The sequence below is a fragment of the Salminus brasiliensis genome, chromosome 22 (genome assembly GCF_030463535.1).
Source record: "Salminus brasiliensis chromosome 22, fSalBra1.hap2, whole genome shotgun sequence".
Lineage (NCBI taxonomy): Eukaryota > Metazoa > Chordata > Actinopteri > Characiformes > Bryconidae > Salminus > Salminus brasiliensis.
In genome coordinates, this window is record NC_132899.1 from 32670726 (window position 1) to 32688062 (window position 17337).

Sequence of the window (17337 nt, forward strand, 5' to 3'; positions counted from 1 at the left end):
TTCATAAACATCTATATCTATCAGGCTGAAGTGTCTGATGGGTAATGTGTATGTATGAAAGGCTTAGTACTTTGGGTACTAAATAAGGACGGTGTCATGATTGGGAGCAGACCTCTGATGAAGTACCAACATGGTAGTTGAGCGCCCTCTTGTGGGCATATTAAAAGAATACAGCAGAATTCCTGATGAACCAGTCTAATACCTGTAGAAGTTACTTCAGGCTTCTTTTCTACTCTGATAAATGGATCAAGTGTTCTTCCCATTGTGTTTGCAACCATACGTACTCTCCCCTCCCACTGCACGCCATACATACATATATATAAATAAATATAAATATATATAATAAACACTATAAACTACACAAAATTTATTCACATTTTTTAGGCTGATTTGGGAACAGCAGGAATTTGTGAAATTATTTGAATTATTTAAAGTAACATATAATATTTTACTGCTAAGTTTGGTCTCATTAATCATTAATAACCTTTTTAATTTAACTTAATTCTTCACTTTTTTATTATTTATTTATTTATTTATTTTTATACAGCTTGTTCATTATTATGGACGCATTAGTTGCCTAGAAACTCAAATTCTAAAGGGAAAACCTGAGCGTCCCCTTTATTAATTCTTAATTATTATTATTATTATTATTATTAATAATAATAATAAATAAGATTTTTCGATTTTTCACCTGAACAGGTAGTTGGAGACCTTTCTGAATCAATGTGAATAAAAACAGGTGACTGAACAGCTGTAATGTAAAGCTTTAAACACAGCTGGTCCAGGTGTGGCTTTGAGAACACGGCCTCTGCACGGCAGTGGTACGAGGTTTTCAGGCTCCCCCTGCTGGCCTCAGCAGGTATTGCACATGGCTTAGTCTAAACAGGCCTGGCCATGTTCAATCAACTCAGCCGTACTATCACTGCAAGTGGGGTCATGTGCTGCTTAAGTGAGGGAAAGGGGCACATCCAGTCGTATACAGTCAACAAGGGGTCTGAGCTCAGGGACCCGAGTCTTCCACTTCCTCCATTGTGATGTCATACTGATGATGTCACAGAGCCTATAAAAGGGGGGGGTTCTCCCCCAGTGGCTCAGTCCGAATTCAGCAGCGAGACGGAACATTTCTACGTTGCTTTCCTAACTGCTTCTCCATGGAGACAGGAGGAGTGGTAAACATGGAGGCAGATGAGGCAGGTGGAGTTCTGAGAAGCCTGGGCTACGAGGTGGTGTACAACCTCGGGGAAGGAGGCTTCGGCACGGTGAAACTGGCCACATCACAGAGGCACCGCAAACACGTGGCCATTAAAATCATGGATCGCAGGAAGGAATCATCAGATTTCGCCTGGAAGCAGTTGCCCCGGGAACTCGCCATCCTAAAGAGAGTGAGGCACCCTCACATCATTCAGGTGCACGAAAGTTTTGACATGCCCAATGGACAGGTCTTCATTGTGATGGAGGTAGCCGCAACCGACCTCCTTCACGAGATCAAGGCGCTCCGACGCCTCCCCGTTAACCAGGCCAGGATGTGGTTCTCCCAGATCGTCGATGCCGTGGGCTATCTTCACCAGCAGGACATCGCACACCGAGACCTGAAATGCGAGAACGTCCTGCTGAGCGCTGATGGTCAGGTCAAACTGACCGACTTTGGCTTGGGCTGCTTTGTAAGAGGCTACCCTTCCCTCAGCCAGACTTACTGTGGCACTCGCTGCTACTGCGCTCCTGAGGTGCTTCTCAACAGGCCCTACGATCCCCTGAAGAGTGACGTCTGGAGCCTGGGCGTCATCCTGTACGTGATGGTCACCGGCTTCTTGCCCTTCAGTTCAGACCCTCACTGTTCTCTCACACAGCTCCAGCGCAAAGCTGCGGAGTATCCGTGTGGGGTCGCGGTGGAGGAGCCCTGTCGGGCCTTCATTTCTTACATGCTGCGTTTCAATCCCTTCACCCGGCCTTCGGTGAGAAACGTGGCGAACCACCCTTGGATGCAGGCCAGGCAGGAGCAGTAAGTAGAGCGCTGTGCTGGAACTCCAGCGCCGCGTCCTTTTGATAATCCATGTATTATTTATTACTGTTTTTATTGATCCTTTATTGATTGATTAGCTATAGTAAATAAATGGCTTTTCACAAAGCAGCATTTCTCAATGGGACAGTGGGACAGTTTGCTACAATCACCTGTATTTTCATCAACAGGAACAGGAGCGACTCTGCAAATTCATCCGTCCCCGAGTCTGAAAGCTCTCCGGAGGTGCAAGTGTGTGAAACTGCAGGGGAACACAGTGGAGAACGCAGTGAGGACAGCGAGGACCAGGACCTGGATTGGAGCAGCCTGTCCTCATCCAGCGGTCTCCTCTCCTCCACAACCAACACCTATGAGCAGAGCGTCATCCAGCGTTCGGAGGAAAACCCACGGTAAGTTTGTCTGCTTGATTATTTCTTACACAGTCAGTCTGGCAACACTGTCACTAAGGACACACACACTTGGTGAAGTGTCCATATTACGCCATGATAAAGATCACTCAAGGTTTAGACGTAGCTACTGTACAGAATCAGCTCACTAACAATGCCTACATCTCCCCATTGCTTCTGCAGGGCCCCCAGAGTCATCGGCAGATTCGTCGTGACCGTCGTTGACGAGGGCAGCAGTTCCCACCCACACCCAGTCGACCCAGTCCAGGAAGACGGTAGTGGCAGTAGAGCTGGTGCAGAGGTTGTCGGGGAGGAGTCCGGCTGCTGTGACTGTAGTCCGCTTTGTGCTGCAGTTAAAAGGGCAGCTAAGAAATATGTGGCAGCACCGATCCTCAGAGTCTCACGATCACTTCGAGGGAGGATGAGGAAGCTCTTCCGAGGGAACTCTGCCAAGTGAGCCTGGAGGAGTGAGTCCAGACTGAACCTAGACGAGATCCATGGTGAATTTGCAGCAGTGGGGGAGTGACTGGAACCGAACCGAAACCGAACCGAACCGAACCGAACAGAACCGAACCGAACTGAACCGAACCGAACCGAGTGTGTGAGTGTGTGTGTGTGTGTGTGTGTGAGTGTGTGTGTGTGAGTGTGTGTGTGAGTGTGTGAGTGTGTGTGTGTGAGTGAGTGTGTGTGTGTGTGTGTGTCTTTGAGCAATAATAAAGTGCTGCTCTACCTTACTGATGTGTTCTGGATGTTTCTGTTTTCTACTGAAAGTAAAACCTAGATATTGATCGTCTCTCTTCATCTTTATGATGAGTCTGAGGATTAAACTCACATTAGATCACTTTGAAGAAACAGAAGATCATAATACACTAATAATAATAATACATTAATAATAATAATAATAATACACTAATAATAATAATACACTAATAATAATAATAATACACTGATAATAATAATAATACACTAATAATAATAATAATAATACACTAATAATAATACACTAATAAAAATAATAATAATAATAATACACTGATAATAATAATAATAATACACTAATAAAATAATAATAATAATAATACACTAATAAAATAATAATAATAATAACACACTAAAAATAATAATAATAATAATAATGACAACTAAGGCAGGACTGAGCCAAAATAACAAGCCAGGGATCTGGGAGGAAAACAGGACGCTGGGTGGGGAAAGCCAAGGCGACTGAGCAGTGCTCGGAAGGGACAAGGGGATGAGGAGAACCGAGGACCACAAGCCGAGCTTCAGACAGGCCACATCAAACAAAACCAACAGAGGAACAATAGAGGAGAACAAGGACCCCCGGACCCCCGGTCAGAGTTACACACTAATCATCAGAATAATAATCCCAATAAAACTGATAATACCACTGCTGCAGGTCAGGACTACACTTCAAACCAACACACACACACTCACACACACACACACACTCTACCTACTAGTTAGCCAAGAGCCCCTCAGTTACCTAACCTGGAGTGGGGGGCAGTCGGGAAGGTTTAGGGGCCTTGCTCGAGGGCCCAACAGTGGCAGCTTGTGGATCCCGGGTCTCAAACCCACAACATATCCCAGCATTCAGTGCATGAACACAACTACGGTAGAACAGGAAGGTCAACACGTCCAAAACACGTCACCTGAATGAGATCCTACTCCGGAGCATCCAGAGACAGTGGAGAGGAAAATCCAGAGACTGGACTGAACCGGTCAAGCTGGCCAGGAGCTGGTCATACTGGTAGACTAGCCTGGTGAAGCTGGCCATGCTGATGCCGATCCCAGGATGGAGGATGATGTCCACGCCCCCATGGAGAACGAGGAGGTCGAGGAGAAGCTGCGAGAGCTGCTGGAGGCAATGTTGGAGGTACTCTCTCGAGTCATCCAGATGTGCAAGCAGAGGCTGCGGAGGCTGCAGGAGCAGCTCGCTGAAGAGGTTTCTGCTCAGATAAAAATACAATAAAAATATAATAAAAATATAATAAAAATACAAAAAAATATAATAAAAATATAATAAAAATACAAAAAAATATATTAAAAATATAATAAAAAAACAATAAAAATAGAATAAAAATAGAATAACAATATAATAAAAATATAATAAAAATAGAATAAAAATATAATAAAATATAATACAAATATAATAAAAATACAATAAAAATACAATAAAAATATAATAAAAATTTTATAAAAATATAATAAAAATACAATACAAATTTAATTAAAATATAATAAAAATATAATAAAAATACAATAAAAAATTAATAAAAATATAATAAAAATATAATAAAAATAGAATAAAAATAGAATAAAATAGAATAAAAATGTAATAAAAATAGAATAAAAATAGAATAAAAATGTAGCTCACCTTCAACTGAACATTTAAGCAGCCTATCAGTAGAACAACTGAAGCTTGTGTGGCTGAAACACCGTATCTCAATCATCAGACAGGGTGTCCACATACTTTTGTCCATCAAATGGACTTTAAACCTATTGTTTCTGTTTCTTCACTGACTAAAAAAATCCATATCAGCTGGTAACAGCTGCTTTCAGATGATCTAAGCTGGACCTTGATGGTCAAGGTGGGTGAAAAAGCTGGTGGTCCAGGGGGAAACGCCCCGGTAATGCTGGTAAACCAGCTGGTCCAGCAGCTTACTTAGCTCCTGACCAGCACGGCATCACATGGTTCTTTTTGGGAGGGACGGATTAGCGGGTCTATCAGTGAGACCGAGGTGGTTGACCAGTTTGGTCCGGCTGGTCATACTGATGGACCAGAGCAGCTTAAATATCTCAGCACCTTTTCCCTCTCCTCCTTCACCTTCTTCTCCTCTCTCACCACCTTTAATAAAATAATACATCATCAGAAATCATCTAGAATGTGGTCTAATATTATTATTATTATTATTATTATTATTATTATTATTATTAATATTATTATTATTATTATTATGAGTTGCTAAATGCCCCGAACACTCATTAGCTCCGAGGGCTAACCTGCACTGACAGGCAGCAGAGGACATCAACAGGGCGCTCGCGCTGGAGCTTCAGGACCCCAGGAGAGGCCGCTACCTAAGTGGCTACAGGACAAGTAGGTTGGCTGTAGGTGAGATTGGTGGAGGATGGCTGTAGTTAAGGCTGGTGGTGGTGGTTGGCTGTAGTAAAGGCTGGTGGTGGTGGTTGGCTGTAGGTGAGATTGGTGGAGGATGGCTGTAGTTAAGGCTGGTGGTGGTGGTTGGCTGTAGGTGAGATTGGTGGAGGATGGCTGTAGTTAAGGCTGGTGGTGGTGGTTGGCTGTAGTTAAGGCAGGTGGTGGTGGTTGGCTGTAGGTGAGATTGGTGGTGGATGGCTGTAGTTAAGGCTGGTGGTGGTGGTTGGCTGTAGGTGAGATTGGTGGAGGATGGCTGTAGTTAAGGCTGGTGGTGGTGGTTGGCTGTAGGTGAGATTGGTGGAGGATGGCTGTAGTTAAGGCTGGTGGTGGTGGTTGGCTGTAGTTAAGGCTGGTGGTGGTGGTTGGCTGTAGTTAAGGCTGGTGATGGTGGTGGGTGTACTTGAGACTGGTGGTGGTGGTTGGCTGTAGGTGAGACTGGTGGTGGTGGTGGGCTGTAGTTAAGGCTGGTGGTGGTGGTGGGTGTAGTTAAGGCTGGTGGTGGTGGTTGGCTGTAGTTAAGGCTGGTAGTGGTGGTGGGTGTAGTTAAGGCTGGTGGTGGTGGCTGTAAGTGAGACTGCTCTACCAGATGTGGGAGCACCATCAGAGGAGCTTTAAGCTGCATCCATTGCTGACAGATGTGCAAATGCACACACACACACACACACACACACACACACACACATAGCTTGTCTAGTCCCTGTAGAGAAGTACTGCCAATAGAATAGGACTCCCTGGAGCAGATAAGCATGAACCTATGGGCACCATGCTGCCTAATACTAGTAGTGGGCTAGAGGGGTATAAAGCCCCCCTGCATTGAGCTGTGGAGCAGTGGAGGAACTGTGTTCTCTGGAATGATGGTGGAGGAGCTCCATCCAGTACTTCTCATGGGATGAGCTGGTCGGTTGGGGATGATGAGGTGGGGTGGTGGTCATCATCCATCATCCTGACCTCACTAACGCTCTCCAAAAAAAGTATTTTCACATAAAGCAATGAATGAGCTGGTGTCCCAATACTTCTGTCCAAATAGAGTACATGGTCCCAGCTAGCAGGAAAAGGGGGCTGACTGTGCTTAAAGAAGACACTGGACTGAATTAAGGAAGCTGTGTGGAAGCTGTTGCCCCTCTCAGAGGGAAAGGACTCAGGGCTCAGGACTGGAATTTGCGACCCCCAGGCCGTAGCGGTAGTGGGTTCGAGCGCTGAGCCACTCGGAGCTTTGGCTTTACAGTCTGTTGCACTTATAAACATTTCTATTCATAAACATCTATATCTATCAGGCTGAAGTGTCTGATGGGTAATGTGTATGTATGAAAGGCTTAGTACTTTGGGTACTAAATAAGGACGGTGTCATGATTGGGAGCAGACCTCTGATGAAGTACCAACATGGTAGTTGAGCGCCCTCTTGTGGGCATATTAAAAGAATACAGCAGAATTCCTGATGAACCAGTCTAATACCTGTAGAAGTTACTTCAGGCTTCTTTTCTACTCTGATAAATGGTTCAAGTGTTCTTCCCATTGTGTTTGCAACCATACGTACTCTCCCCTCCCACTGCACGCCATACATACATATATATATATATACATAAATATAAATACATATAATAAACACTATAAACTACACAAAATTTATTCACATTTTTTAGGCTGATTTGGGAACAGCAGGAATTTGTGAAATTATTTGAATTATTTAAAGTAACATATAATATTTTACTGCTAAGTTTGGTCTCATTAATCATTAATAACCATTTTAATTTAACTTAATTCTTCACTTTTTTATTATTTATTTATTTATTTATTTTTATACAGCTTGTTCATTATTTTGGACGCATTAGTTGCCTAGAAACTCAAATTCTAAAGGGAAAACCTGAGCGCCCCCTTTATTAATTCTTAATTATTATTATTATTATTATTATTATTAATAATAATAATAATAATAATAATAATAATAAATAAGATTTTTAGATTTTCCACCTGAACAGGTAGTTGGAGACCTTTCTGAATCAATGTAAATAAAAACAGGTGACTGAACAGCTGTAATGTAAAGCTTTAAACACAGCTGGTCCAGGTGTGGCTTTGAGAACACGGCCTCTGCAGCGCAGTGGTACGAGGTTTTCAGGCTCCCCCTGCTGGCCTCAGCAGGTATTGCACATGGCTTAGTCTAAACAGGCCTGGCCGTGTTCAATCAACTCAGCCGTACTATCACTGCAAGTGGGGTCATGTGCTGCTTAAGTAAGGGAAAGGGGCACATCCAGTCGTATACAGTCAACAAGGGGACTGAGCTCAGGGACCCGAGTCTTCCACTTCCTCCATTGTGATGTCATACTGATGATGTCACAGAGCCTATAAAAGGGGGGGTTCTCCCCCAGTGGCTCAGTCCGAATTCAGCAGCGAGACGGAACATTTCTACGTTGCTTTCCTAACTGCTTCTCCATGGAGACAGGAGGAGTGGTAAACATGGAGGCAGATGAGGCAGGTGGAGTTCTGAGAAGCCTGGGCTACGAGGTGGTGTACAACCTCGGGGAAGGAGGCTTCGGCACGGTGAAACTGGCCACATCACAGAGGCACCGCAAACACGTGGCCATTAAAATCATGGATCGCAGGAAGGAATCATCAGATTTCGCCTGGAAGCAGTTGCCCCGGGAACTCGCCATCCTAAAGAGAGTGAGGCACCCTCACATCATTCAGGTGCACGAAAGTTTCGACATGCCCAACGGACAGGTCTTCATTGTGATGGAGGTAGCCGCAACCGACCTCCTTCACGAGATCAAGGCGCTCCGACGCCTCCCCGTTAACCAGGCCAGGATGTGGTTCTCCCAGATCGTCGATGCCGTGGGCTATCTTCACCAGCAGGACATCGCCCACCGAGACCTGAAATGCGAGAACGTCCTGCTGAGCGCTGATGGTCAGGTCAAACTGACCGACTTTGGCTTGGGCTGCTTTGTAAGAGGCTACCCTTCCCTCAGCCAGACTTACTGTGGCACTCGCTGCTACTGCGCTCCTGAGGTGCTTCTCAACAGGCCCTACGATCCCCTGAAGAGTGACGTCTGGAGCCTGGGCGTCATCCTGTACGTGATGGTCACCGGCTTCTTGCCCTTCAGTTCAGACCCTCACTGTTCTCTCACACAGCTCCAGCGCAAAGCTGCGGAGTATCCGTGTGGGGTCGCGGTGGAGGAGCCCTGTCGGGCCTTCATTTCTTACATGCTGCGTTTCAATCCCTTCACCCGGCCTTCGGTGAGAAACGTGGCGAACCACCCTTGGATGCAGGCCAGGCAGGAGCAGTAAGTAGAGCGCTGTGCTGGAACTCCAGCGTCGCGTCCTTTTGATAATCCATGTATTATTTATTACTGTTTTTATTGATCCTTTATTGATTGATTAGCTATAGTAAATAAATGGCTTTTCACAAAGCAGCATTTCTCAATGGGACAGTGGGACAGTTTGCTACAATCACCTGTATTTTCATCAACAGGAACAGGAGCGACTCTGCAAATTCATCCGTCCCCGAGTCTGAAAGCTCTCCGGAGGTGCAAGTGTGTGAAACTGCAGGGGAACACAGTGGAGAACGCAGTGAGGACAGCGAGGACCAGGACCTGGATTGGAGCAGCCTGTCCTCATCCAGCGGTCTCCTCTCCTCCACAACCAACACCTATGAGCAGAGCGTCATCCAGCGTTCGGAGGAAAACCCACGGTAAGTTTGTCTGCTTGATTATTTCTTACACAGTCAGTCTGGCAACACTGTCACTAAGGACACACACACTTGGTGAAGTGTCCATATTACGTCATGATAAAGATCACTCAAGGTTTAGACGTAGCTACTGTACAGAATCAGCTCACTAACAATGCCTACATCTCCCCATTGCTTCTGCAGGGCCCCCAGAGTCATCGGCAGATTCGTCGTGACCGTCGTTGACGAGGGCAGCAGTTCCCACCCACACCCAGTCGACCCAGTCCAGGAAGACGGTAGTGGCAGTAGAGCTGGTGCAGAGGTTGTCGGGGAGGAGTCCGGCTGCTGTGACTGTAGTCCGCTTTGTGCTGCAGTTAAAAGGGCAGCTAAGAAATATGTGGCAGCACCGATCCTCAGAGTCTCACGATCACTTCGAGGGAGGATGAGGAAGCTCTTCCGAGGGAACTCTGCCAAGTGAGCCTGGAGGAGTGAGTCCAGACTGAACCTAGACGAGATCCATGGTGAATTTGCAGCAGTGGGGGAGTGACTGGAACCGAACCGAAACCGAACCGAACAGAACCGAACCGAACCGAACTGAACCGAACCGAACCGTGTGTGAGTGTGTGTGTGTGTGTGTGTGAGTGTGTGTGTGTGTGTGTGTGTGTGTGTGTGTGTGTGTCTTTGAGCAATAATAAAGTGCTGCTCTACCTTACTGATGTGTTCTGGATGTTTCTGTTTTCTACTGAAAGTAAAACCTAGATATTGATCGTCTCTCTTCATCTTTCTGATGAGTCTGAGGATTAAACTCACATTAGATCACTTTGAAGAAATAGAAGATCATAATACACTAATAATAATAATAATACACTAATAATAATACACTAATAATAATAATAATAATACATTAATAATAATAATACATTAATAATAATAATAATAATAATAATAATACACTAATAATAATAATACAATAATAATAATAATAATAATACATTAATAATAATAATAATAATAATACATTAATGATAATAATACATTAATAATAATAATAATAGTAATAATACACTAATAATAATAATAATAATAATACACTAATAATAATAAACTAATAATAATAATAATAAGACACTACTAATAATAATAATACATTAATAATAATAATAATACACTAATAATAATAAACTAATAATAATAATAACAATACACTAATAATAATAATACATTAATCATAATAATACACTAATAATAATAATAATAATACACTAATAATAATAATAATAATACACTAATAATAATAATAATAATAATAATAATAATGACAACTAAGGCAGGACTGAGCCAAAATAACAAACCAGGGATCTGGGAGGAAAACAGGACGCTGGGTGGGGAAAGCCAAGGCGACTGAGCAGTGCTCGGAAGGGACAAGGGGATGAGGAGAACCGAGGATCACAAGCCGAGCTTCAGACAGGCCACATCAAACAAAACCAACAGAGGAACAAGAGAGGAGAACAAGGACCCCCGGACCCCCGGACCCCCGGTCAGAGTTACACACTAATCATCAGAATAATAATCCCAATAAAACTGATAATACCACTGCTGCAGGTCAGGACTACACTTCAAACCAACACACACACACACTCACACACACACACACACTCTACCTACTAGTTAGCCAAGAGCCCCTCAGTTACCTAACCTGGAGTGGGGGGCAGTCGGGAGGGTTAAGGGCCTTGCTCGAGGGCCCAACAGTGGCAGCTTGTGGATCCCGGGTCTCAAACCCACAACATATCCCAGCATTCAGTGCATGAACACAACTACGGTAGAACAGGAAGGTCAACACGTCCAAAACACGTCACCTGAATGAGATCCTACTCCGGAGCATCCAGAGACAGTGGAGAGGAAAATCCAGAGACTGGACTGAACCGGTCAAGCTGGCCAGGAGCTGGTCATACTGGTAGACTAGCCTGGTGAAGCTGGTCATGCTGATGCCGATCCCAGGATGGAGGATGATGTCCACGCCCCCATGGAGAACGAGTAGGTCGAGGAGAAGCTGCGAGAGCTGCTGGAGGCAATGTTGGAGGTACTCTCTCGAGTCATCCAGATGTGCAAGCAGAGGCTGCGGAGGCTGCAGGAGCAGCTCGCTGAAGAGGTTTCTGCTCAGATAAAAATACAATAAAAACATAATAAAAATATAATAAAAATATAATAAAAATACAAAAAAATATAATAAAAATATAATAAAAATACAAAAAAAACCAATAAAAATATAATAAAAATTTCATAAAAATATAATAAAAATACAAAAAAATATAATAAAAATACAAAAAAATATAATAAAAATATAATAAAAAAACAATAAAAATATAATTAAAATAGAATAACAATATAATAAAAATAGAATAAAAATAGAATAAAAATGGAATAAAATATAATACAAATATAATAAAAATACAATAAAAATACAATAAAAATATAATAAAAATTTAATAAAAATATAATAAAAATACAATACAAATTTAATTAAAATATAATAAAAATACAATAAAAATACAATAAATATATAATAAAAATACAATAAAAATATAATAAAAATATAATAAAAATACAATAAAAATTTAATACAAATATAATAAAATATAATAAAAATAGAATAAAAATAGAATAAAATATAATAAAAATGTAATAAAAATAGAATAAAAATAGAATAAAAATGTAGCTCACCTTCAACTGAACATTTAAGCAGCCTATCAGTAGAACAACTGAAGCTTGTGTGGCTTAAACACCGTATCTCAATCATCAGAAAGGGTGTCCACATACTTTTGTCCATCAAATGGACTTTAAACCTATTGTTTCTGTTTCTTCACTGACTAAAAAAATCCATATCAGCTGGTAACAGCTGCTTTCAGATGATCTAAGCTGGACCTTGATGGTCAAGGTGGGTGAAAAAGCTGGTGGTCCAGGGGGAAACGCCCCGGTAATGCTGGTAAACCAGCTGGTCCAGCAGCTTACTTAGCTCCTGACCAGCACGGCATCACATGGTTCTTTTTGGGAGGGACGGTTTAGAGGGTCTATCAGTGAGACCGAGGTGGTTGACCAGTTTGGTCCGGCTGGTCATACTGATGGACCAGAGCAGCTTAAATATCTCAGCACCTTTTCCCTCTCCTCCTTCACCTCCTTCTCCTCTCTCACCACCTTTAATAAAATAATACACCATCAGAAATCATCTAGAATGTGGTCTAATATTATTATTATTATTATTATTATTATTATTAACATCATTATTATTAACATTATTATTATTATTATTAATATTATTATTATTAATATTATTATTTTTATGAGTTGCTAAATACCCCGAACACTCATCAGCTCAGAGACCTGCACTGACAGGCAGCAGAGGACATCAACAGGGCGCTCGCGCTGGAGCTTCAGGACCCCAGGAGAGGCCGCTAGCTAAGTGGCTACAGGACAAGTAGGTTGGCTGTAGGTGAGATTGGTGGAGGATGGCTGTAGTTAAGGCTGGTGGTGGTGGTTGGCTGTAGGTGAGATTGGTGGAGGATGGCTGTAGTTAAGGCTGGTGGTGGTGGTTGGCTGTAGGTGAGATTGGTGGAGGATGGCTGTAGTTAAGGCTGGTGGTGGTGGTTGGCTGTAGGTGAGATTGGTGGAGGATGGCTGTAGTTAAGGCTGGTGGTGGTGGTTGGCTGTAGGTGAGATTGGTGGTGGATGGCTATAGTTAAGGCTGGTGGTGGTGGTTGGCTGTAGGTGAGATTGGTGGAGGATGGCTGTAGTTAAGGCTGGTGGTGGTGGTTGGCTGTAGGTGAGATTGGTGGAGGTTGGCTGTAGTTAAGGCTGGTGGTGGTGGTTGGCTGTAGGTGAGATTGGTGGAGGATGGCTGTAGTTAAGGCTGGTGGTGGTGGTTGGCTGGACTGGACACTGGACTGAATTAAGGAAGCTGTGTGGAAGCTGTTGCCCCTCTCAGAGGGAAAGGACTCAGGGCTCAGGACTGGAATTTGCGACCCCCAGGCCGTAGCGGTAGTGGGTTCGAGCGCTGAGCCACTCGGAGCTTTGGCTTTACAGTCTGTTGCACTTATAAACATTTCTATTCATAAACATCTATATCTATCAGGCTGAAGTGTCTGATGGGTAATGTGTATGTATGAAAGGCTTAGTACTTTGGGTACTAAATAAGGACGGTGTCATGATTGGGAGCAGACCTCTGATGAAGTACCAACATGGTAGTTGAGCGCCCTCTTGTGGGCATATTAAAAGAATACAGCAGAATTCCTGATGAACCAGTCTAATACCTGTAGAAGTTACTTCAGGCTTCTTTTCTACTCTGATAAATGGTTCAAGTGTTCTTCCCATTGAGTTTGCAACCATACGTACTCTCCCCTCCCACTGCACGCCATACATACATATATATATATATATAAATATAAATACATATAATAAACACTATAAACTACACAAAATTTATTCACATTTTTAGGCTGATTTGGGAACAGCAGGAATTTGTGAAATTATTTGAATTATTTAAAGTAACATATAATATTTTACTGCTAAGTTTGGTCTCATTAATCATTAATAACCATTTTAATTTAACTTAATTCTTCACTTTTTTATTATTTATTTATTTATTTATTTATTTTTATACAGCTTGTTCATTATTATGGACGCATTAGTTGCCTAGAAACTCAAATTCTAAAGGGAAAACCTGAGCGTCCCCTTTATTAATTCTTAATTATTATTATTATTATTATTATTATTATTAATAATAATAAATAAGATTTTTAGATTTTCCACCTGAACAGGTAGTTGGAGACCTTTCTGAATCAATGTGAATAAAAACAGGTGACTGAACAGCTGTAATGTAAAGCTTTAAACACAGCTGGTCCAGTTGTGGCTTTGAGAACACGGCCTCTGCAGCGCAGTGGTACGAGGTTTTCAGGCTCCCCCTGCTGGCCTCAGCAGGTATTGCACATGGCTTAGTCTAAACAGGCCTGGCTGTGTTCAATCAACTCAGCCGTACTATCACTGCAAGTGGGGTCATGTGCTGCTTAAGTAAGGGAAAGGGGCACATCCAGTCGTATACAGTCAACAAGGGGACTGAGCTCAGGGACCCGAGTCTTCCACTTCCTCCATTGTGATGTCATACTGATGATGTCACAGAGCCTATAAAAGGGGGGGGTTCTCCCCCAGTGGCTCAGTCCGAATTCAGCAGCGAGACGGAACATTTCTACGTTGCTTTCCTAACTGCTTCTCCATGGAGACAGGAGGAGTGGTAAACATGGAGGCAGACGAGGCAGGTGGAGTTCTGAGAAGCCTGGGCTACGAGGTGGTGTACAACCTCGGGGAAGGAGGCTTCGGCACGGTGAAACTGGCCACATCACAGAGGCACCGCAAACACGTGGCCATTAAAATCATGGATCGCAGGAAGGAATCATCAGATTTCGCCTGGAAGCAGTTGCCCCGGGAACTCGCCATCCTAAAGAGAGTGAGGCACCCTCACATCATTCAGGTGCACGAAAGTTTCGACATGCCCAACGGACAGGTCTTCATTGTGATGGAGGTAGCCGCAACCGACCTCCTTCACGAGATCAAGGCGCTCCGACGCCTCCCCGTTAACCAGGCCAGGATGTGGTTCTCCCAGATCGTCGATGCCGTGGGCTATCTTCACCAGCAGGACATCGCCCACCGAGACCTGAAATGCGAGAACGTCCTGCTGAGCGCTGATGGTCAGGTCAAACTGACCGACTTTGGCTTGGGCTGCTTTGTAAGAGGCTACCCTTCCCTCAGCCAGACTTACTGTGGCACTCGCTGCTACTGCGCTCCTGAGGTGCTTCTCAACAGGCCCTACGATCCCCTGAAGAGTGACGTCTGGAGCCTGGGCGTCATCCTGTACGTGATGGTCACCGGCTTCTTGCCCTTCAGTTCAGACCCTCACTGTTCTCTCACACAGCTCCAGCGCAAAGCTGCGGAGTATCCGTGTGGGGTCGCGGTGGAGGAGCCCTGTCGGGCCTTCATTTCTTACATGCTGCGTTTCAATCCCTTCACCCGGCCTTCGGTGAGAAACGTGGCGAACCACCCTTGGATGCAGGCCAGGCAGGAGCAGTAAGTAGAGCGCTGTGCTGGAACTCCAGCGTCGCGTCCTTTTGATAATCCATGTATTATTTATTACTGTTTTTATTGATCCTTTATTGATTGATTAGCTATAGTAAATAAATGGCTTTTCACAAAGCAGCATTTCTCAATGGGACAGTGGGACAGTTTGCTACAATCACCTGTATTTTCATCAACAGGAACAGGAGCGACTCTGCAAATTCATCCGTCCCCGAGTCTGAAAGCTCTCCGGAGGTGCAAGTGTGTGAAACTGCAGGGGAACACAGTGGAGAACGCAGTGAGGACAGCGAGGACCAGGACCTGGATTGGAGCAGCCTGTCCTCATCCAGCGGTCTCCTCTCCTCCACAACCAACACCTATGAGCAGAGCGTCATCCAGCGTTCGGAGGAAAACCCACGGTAAGTTTGTCTGCTTGATTATTTCTTACACAGTCAGTCTGGCAACACTGTCACTAAGGACACACACACTTGGTGAAGTGTCCATATTACGCCATGATAAAGATCACTCAAGGTTTAGACGTAGCTACTGTACAGAATCAGCTCACTAACAATGCCTACATCTCCCCATTGCTTCTGCAGGGCCCCCAGAGTCATCGGCAGATTCGTCGTGACCGTCGTTGACGAGGGCAGCAGTTCCCACCCACACCCAGTCGACCCAGTCCAGGAAGACGGTAGTGGCAGTAGAGCTGGTGCAGAGGTTGTCGGGGAGGAGTCCGGCTGCTGTGACTGTAGTCCGCTTTGTGCTGCAGTTAAAAGGGCAGCTAAGAAATATGTGGCAGCACCGATCCTCAGAGTCTCACGATCACTTCGAGGGAGGATGAGGAAGCTCTTCCGAGGGAACTCTGCCAAGTGAGCCTGGAGGAGTGAGTCCAGACTGAACCTAGACGAGATCCATGGTGAATTTGCAGCAGTGGGGGAGTGACTGGAACCGAACCGAAACCGAACCGAACCGAACTGAAACGAACCGAACCGAACCGAACCGAACCTTGTGTGTGTGTGTGTGAGTGTGTGTGTGTGTGTGTGTGTGAGAGTGTGTGTGTGTGTGTGTGTGTGTGTGTCTTTGAGCAATAATAAAGTGCTGCTCTACCTTACTGATGTGTTCTGGATGTTTCTGTTTTCTACTGAAAGTAAAACCTAGATATTGATCGTCTCTCTTCATCTTTATGATGAGTCTGAGGATTAAACTCACATTAGATCACTTTGAAGAAACAGAAGATCATAATACACTAATAATAATAATAATAATAATACACTAATAATAACAATAATAATACATTAATAATAATAATACATGAATAATAATAATAATAATAATAATAATAATAATGATAATACATTAATAATAATAATAATAATAATACACTAATAATAATAATAATAATACACTAATAATAATAATAATAATACACTAATAATAATAAACTAATAATAATAATACCAATACACTAATACTAATAATAATAATACACTAATAATAATAATAATAATAATACACTAATAATAATAATAACACACTAATAATAATAATAATAATAATAATAATGACATCTAAGGCAGGACTGAGCCAAAATAACAAACCAGGGATCTGGGAGGAAAACAGGACGCTGGGTGGGGAAAGCCAAGGCGACTGAGCAGTGCTCGGAAGGGACAAGGGGATGAGGAGAACCGAGGACCACAAGCCGAGCTTCAGACAGGCCACATCAAACAAAACCAACAAAGGAACAAGAGAGGAGAACAAGGACCCCCGGACCCCCGGACCCCCGGTCAGAGTTACACACTAATCATCAGAATAATAATCCCAATAAAACTGATAATACCACTGCTGCAGGTCAGGACTACACTTCAAACCAACACACACACACTCACACACACACACACACTCTACCTACTAGTTAGCCAAGAGCCCCTCAGTTACCTAACCTGGAGTGGGGGGCAGTCGGGAGGGTTAAGGGCCTTGCTCGAGGGCCCAACAGTGGCAGCTTGTG

At 43.5% G+C, this 17337-nt stretch overlaps 3 protein-coding genes across 3 annotated transcripts; all 3 read left to right on the plus strand.

Annotated features, from left to right (window-relative positions):
- The first annotated feature begins 1175 nt into the window (after positions 1-1175).
- Positions 1176-2003, plus strand: LOC140543618 (testis-specific serine/threonine-protein kinase 6-like). The gene has a single exon (XM_072666721.1). It carries the CDS (start codon positions 1176-1178, stop codon positions 2001-2003), a length of 828 nt encoding a protein of 275 aa, XP_072522822.1.
- Positions 2004-4213: 2210 nt separating this feature from the next.
- Positions 4214-8854, plus strand: LOC140543619 (testis-specific serine/threonine-protein kinase 6-like). The gene is made up of 3 exons (XM_072666722.1): positions 4214-4363; positions 5434-5515; positions 8013-8854. The coding sequence occupies exons 1-3, from the start codon at positions 4214-4216 to the stop codon at positions 8852-8854; spliced, it is 1074 nt and encodes a 357-aa protein (XP_072522823.1).
- Positions 8855-14520: 5666 nt separating this feature from the next.
- LOC140543620 (testis-specific serine/threonine-protein kinase 6-like) lies at positions 14521-15348 on the plus strand. The gene has a single exon (XM_072666723.1). The coding sequence runs from the start codon at positions 14521-14523 to the stop codon at positions 15346-15348; it is 828 nt and encodes a 275-aa protein (XP_072522824.1).
- The last annotated feature ends 1989 nt before the right edge of the window (positions 15349-17337 follow it).

What these genes read in the sequence shown, in the direction of transcription:
- LOC140543618 (XM_072666721.1), top strand. Translation starts at nt 1,176, where the DNA reads ATGGAGGCAGATGAGGCAGGTGGAGTTCTGAGAAGCCTGGGCTACGAG.
- LOC140543619 (XM_072666722.1), top strand. Translation starts at nt 4,214, where the DNA reads ATGGAGGATGATGTCCACGCCCCCATGGAGAACGAGGAGGTCGAGGAG. An exon ending in AGGAGCAGCTCGCTGAAGAG is followed by an intron (nt 4,364 to 5,433) that starts GTTTCTGCTCAG and finishes CTGCACTGACAG; the next exon opens with GCAGCAGAGGACATCAACAG. An exon ending in CCTAAGTGGCTACAGGACAA is followed by an intron (nt 5,516 to 8,012) that starts GTAGGTTGGCTG and finishes CCATGGAGACAG; the next exon opens with GAGGAGTGGTAAACATGGAG.
- LOC140543620 (XM_072666723.1), top strand. Translation starts at nt 14,521, where the DNA reads ATGGAGGCAGACGAGGCAGGTGGAGTTCTGAGAAGCCTGGGCTACGAG.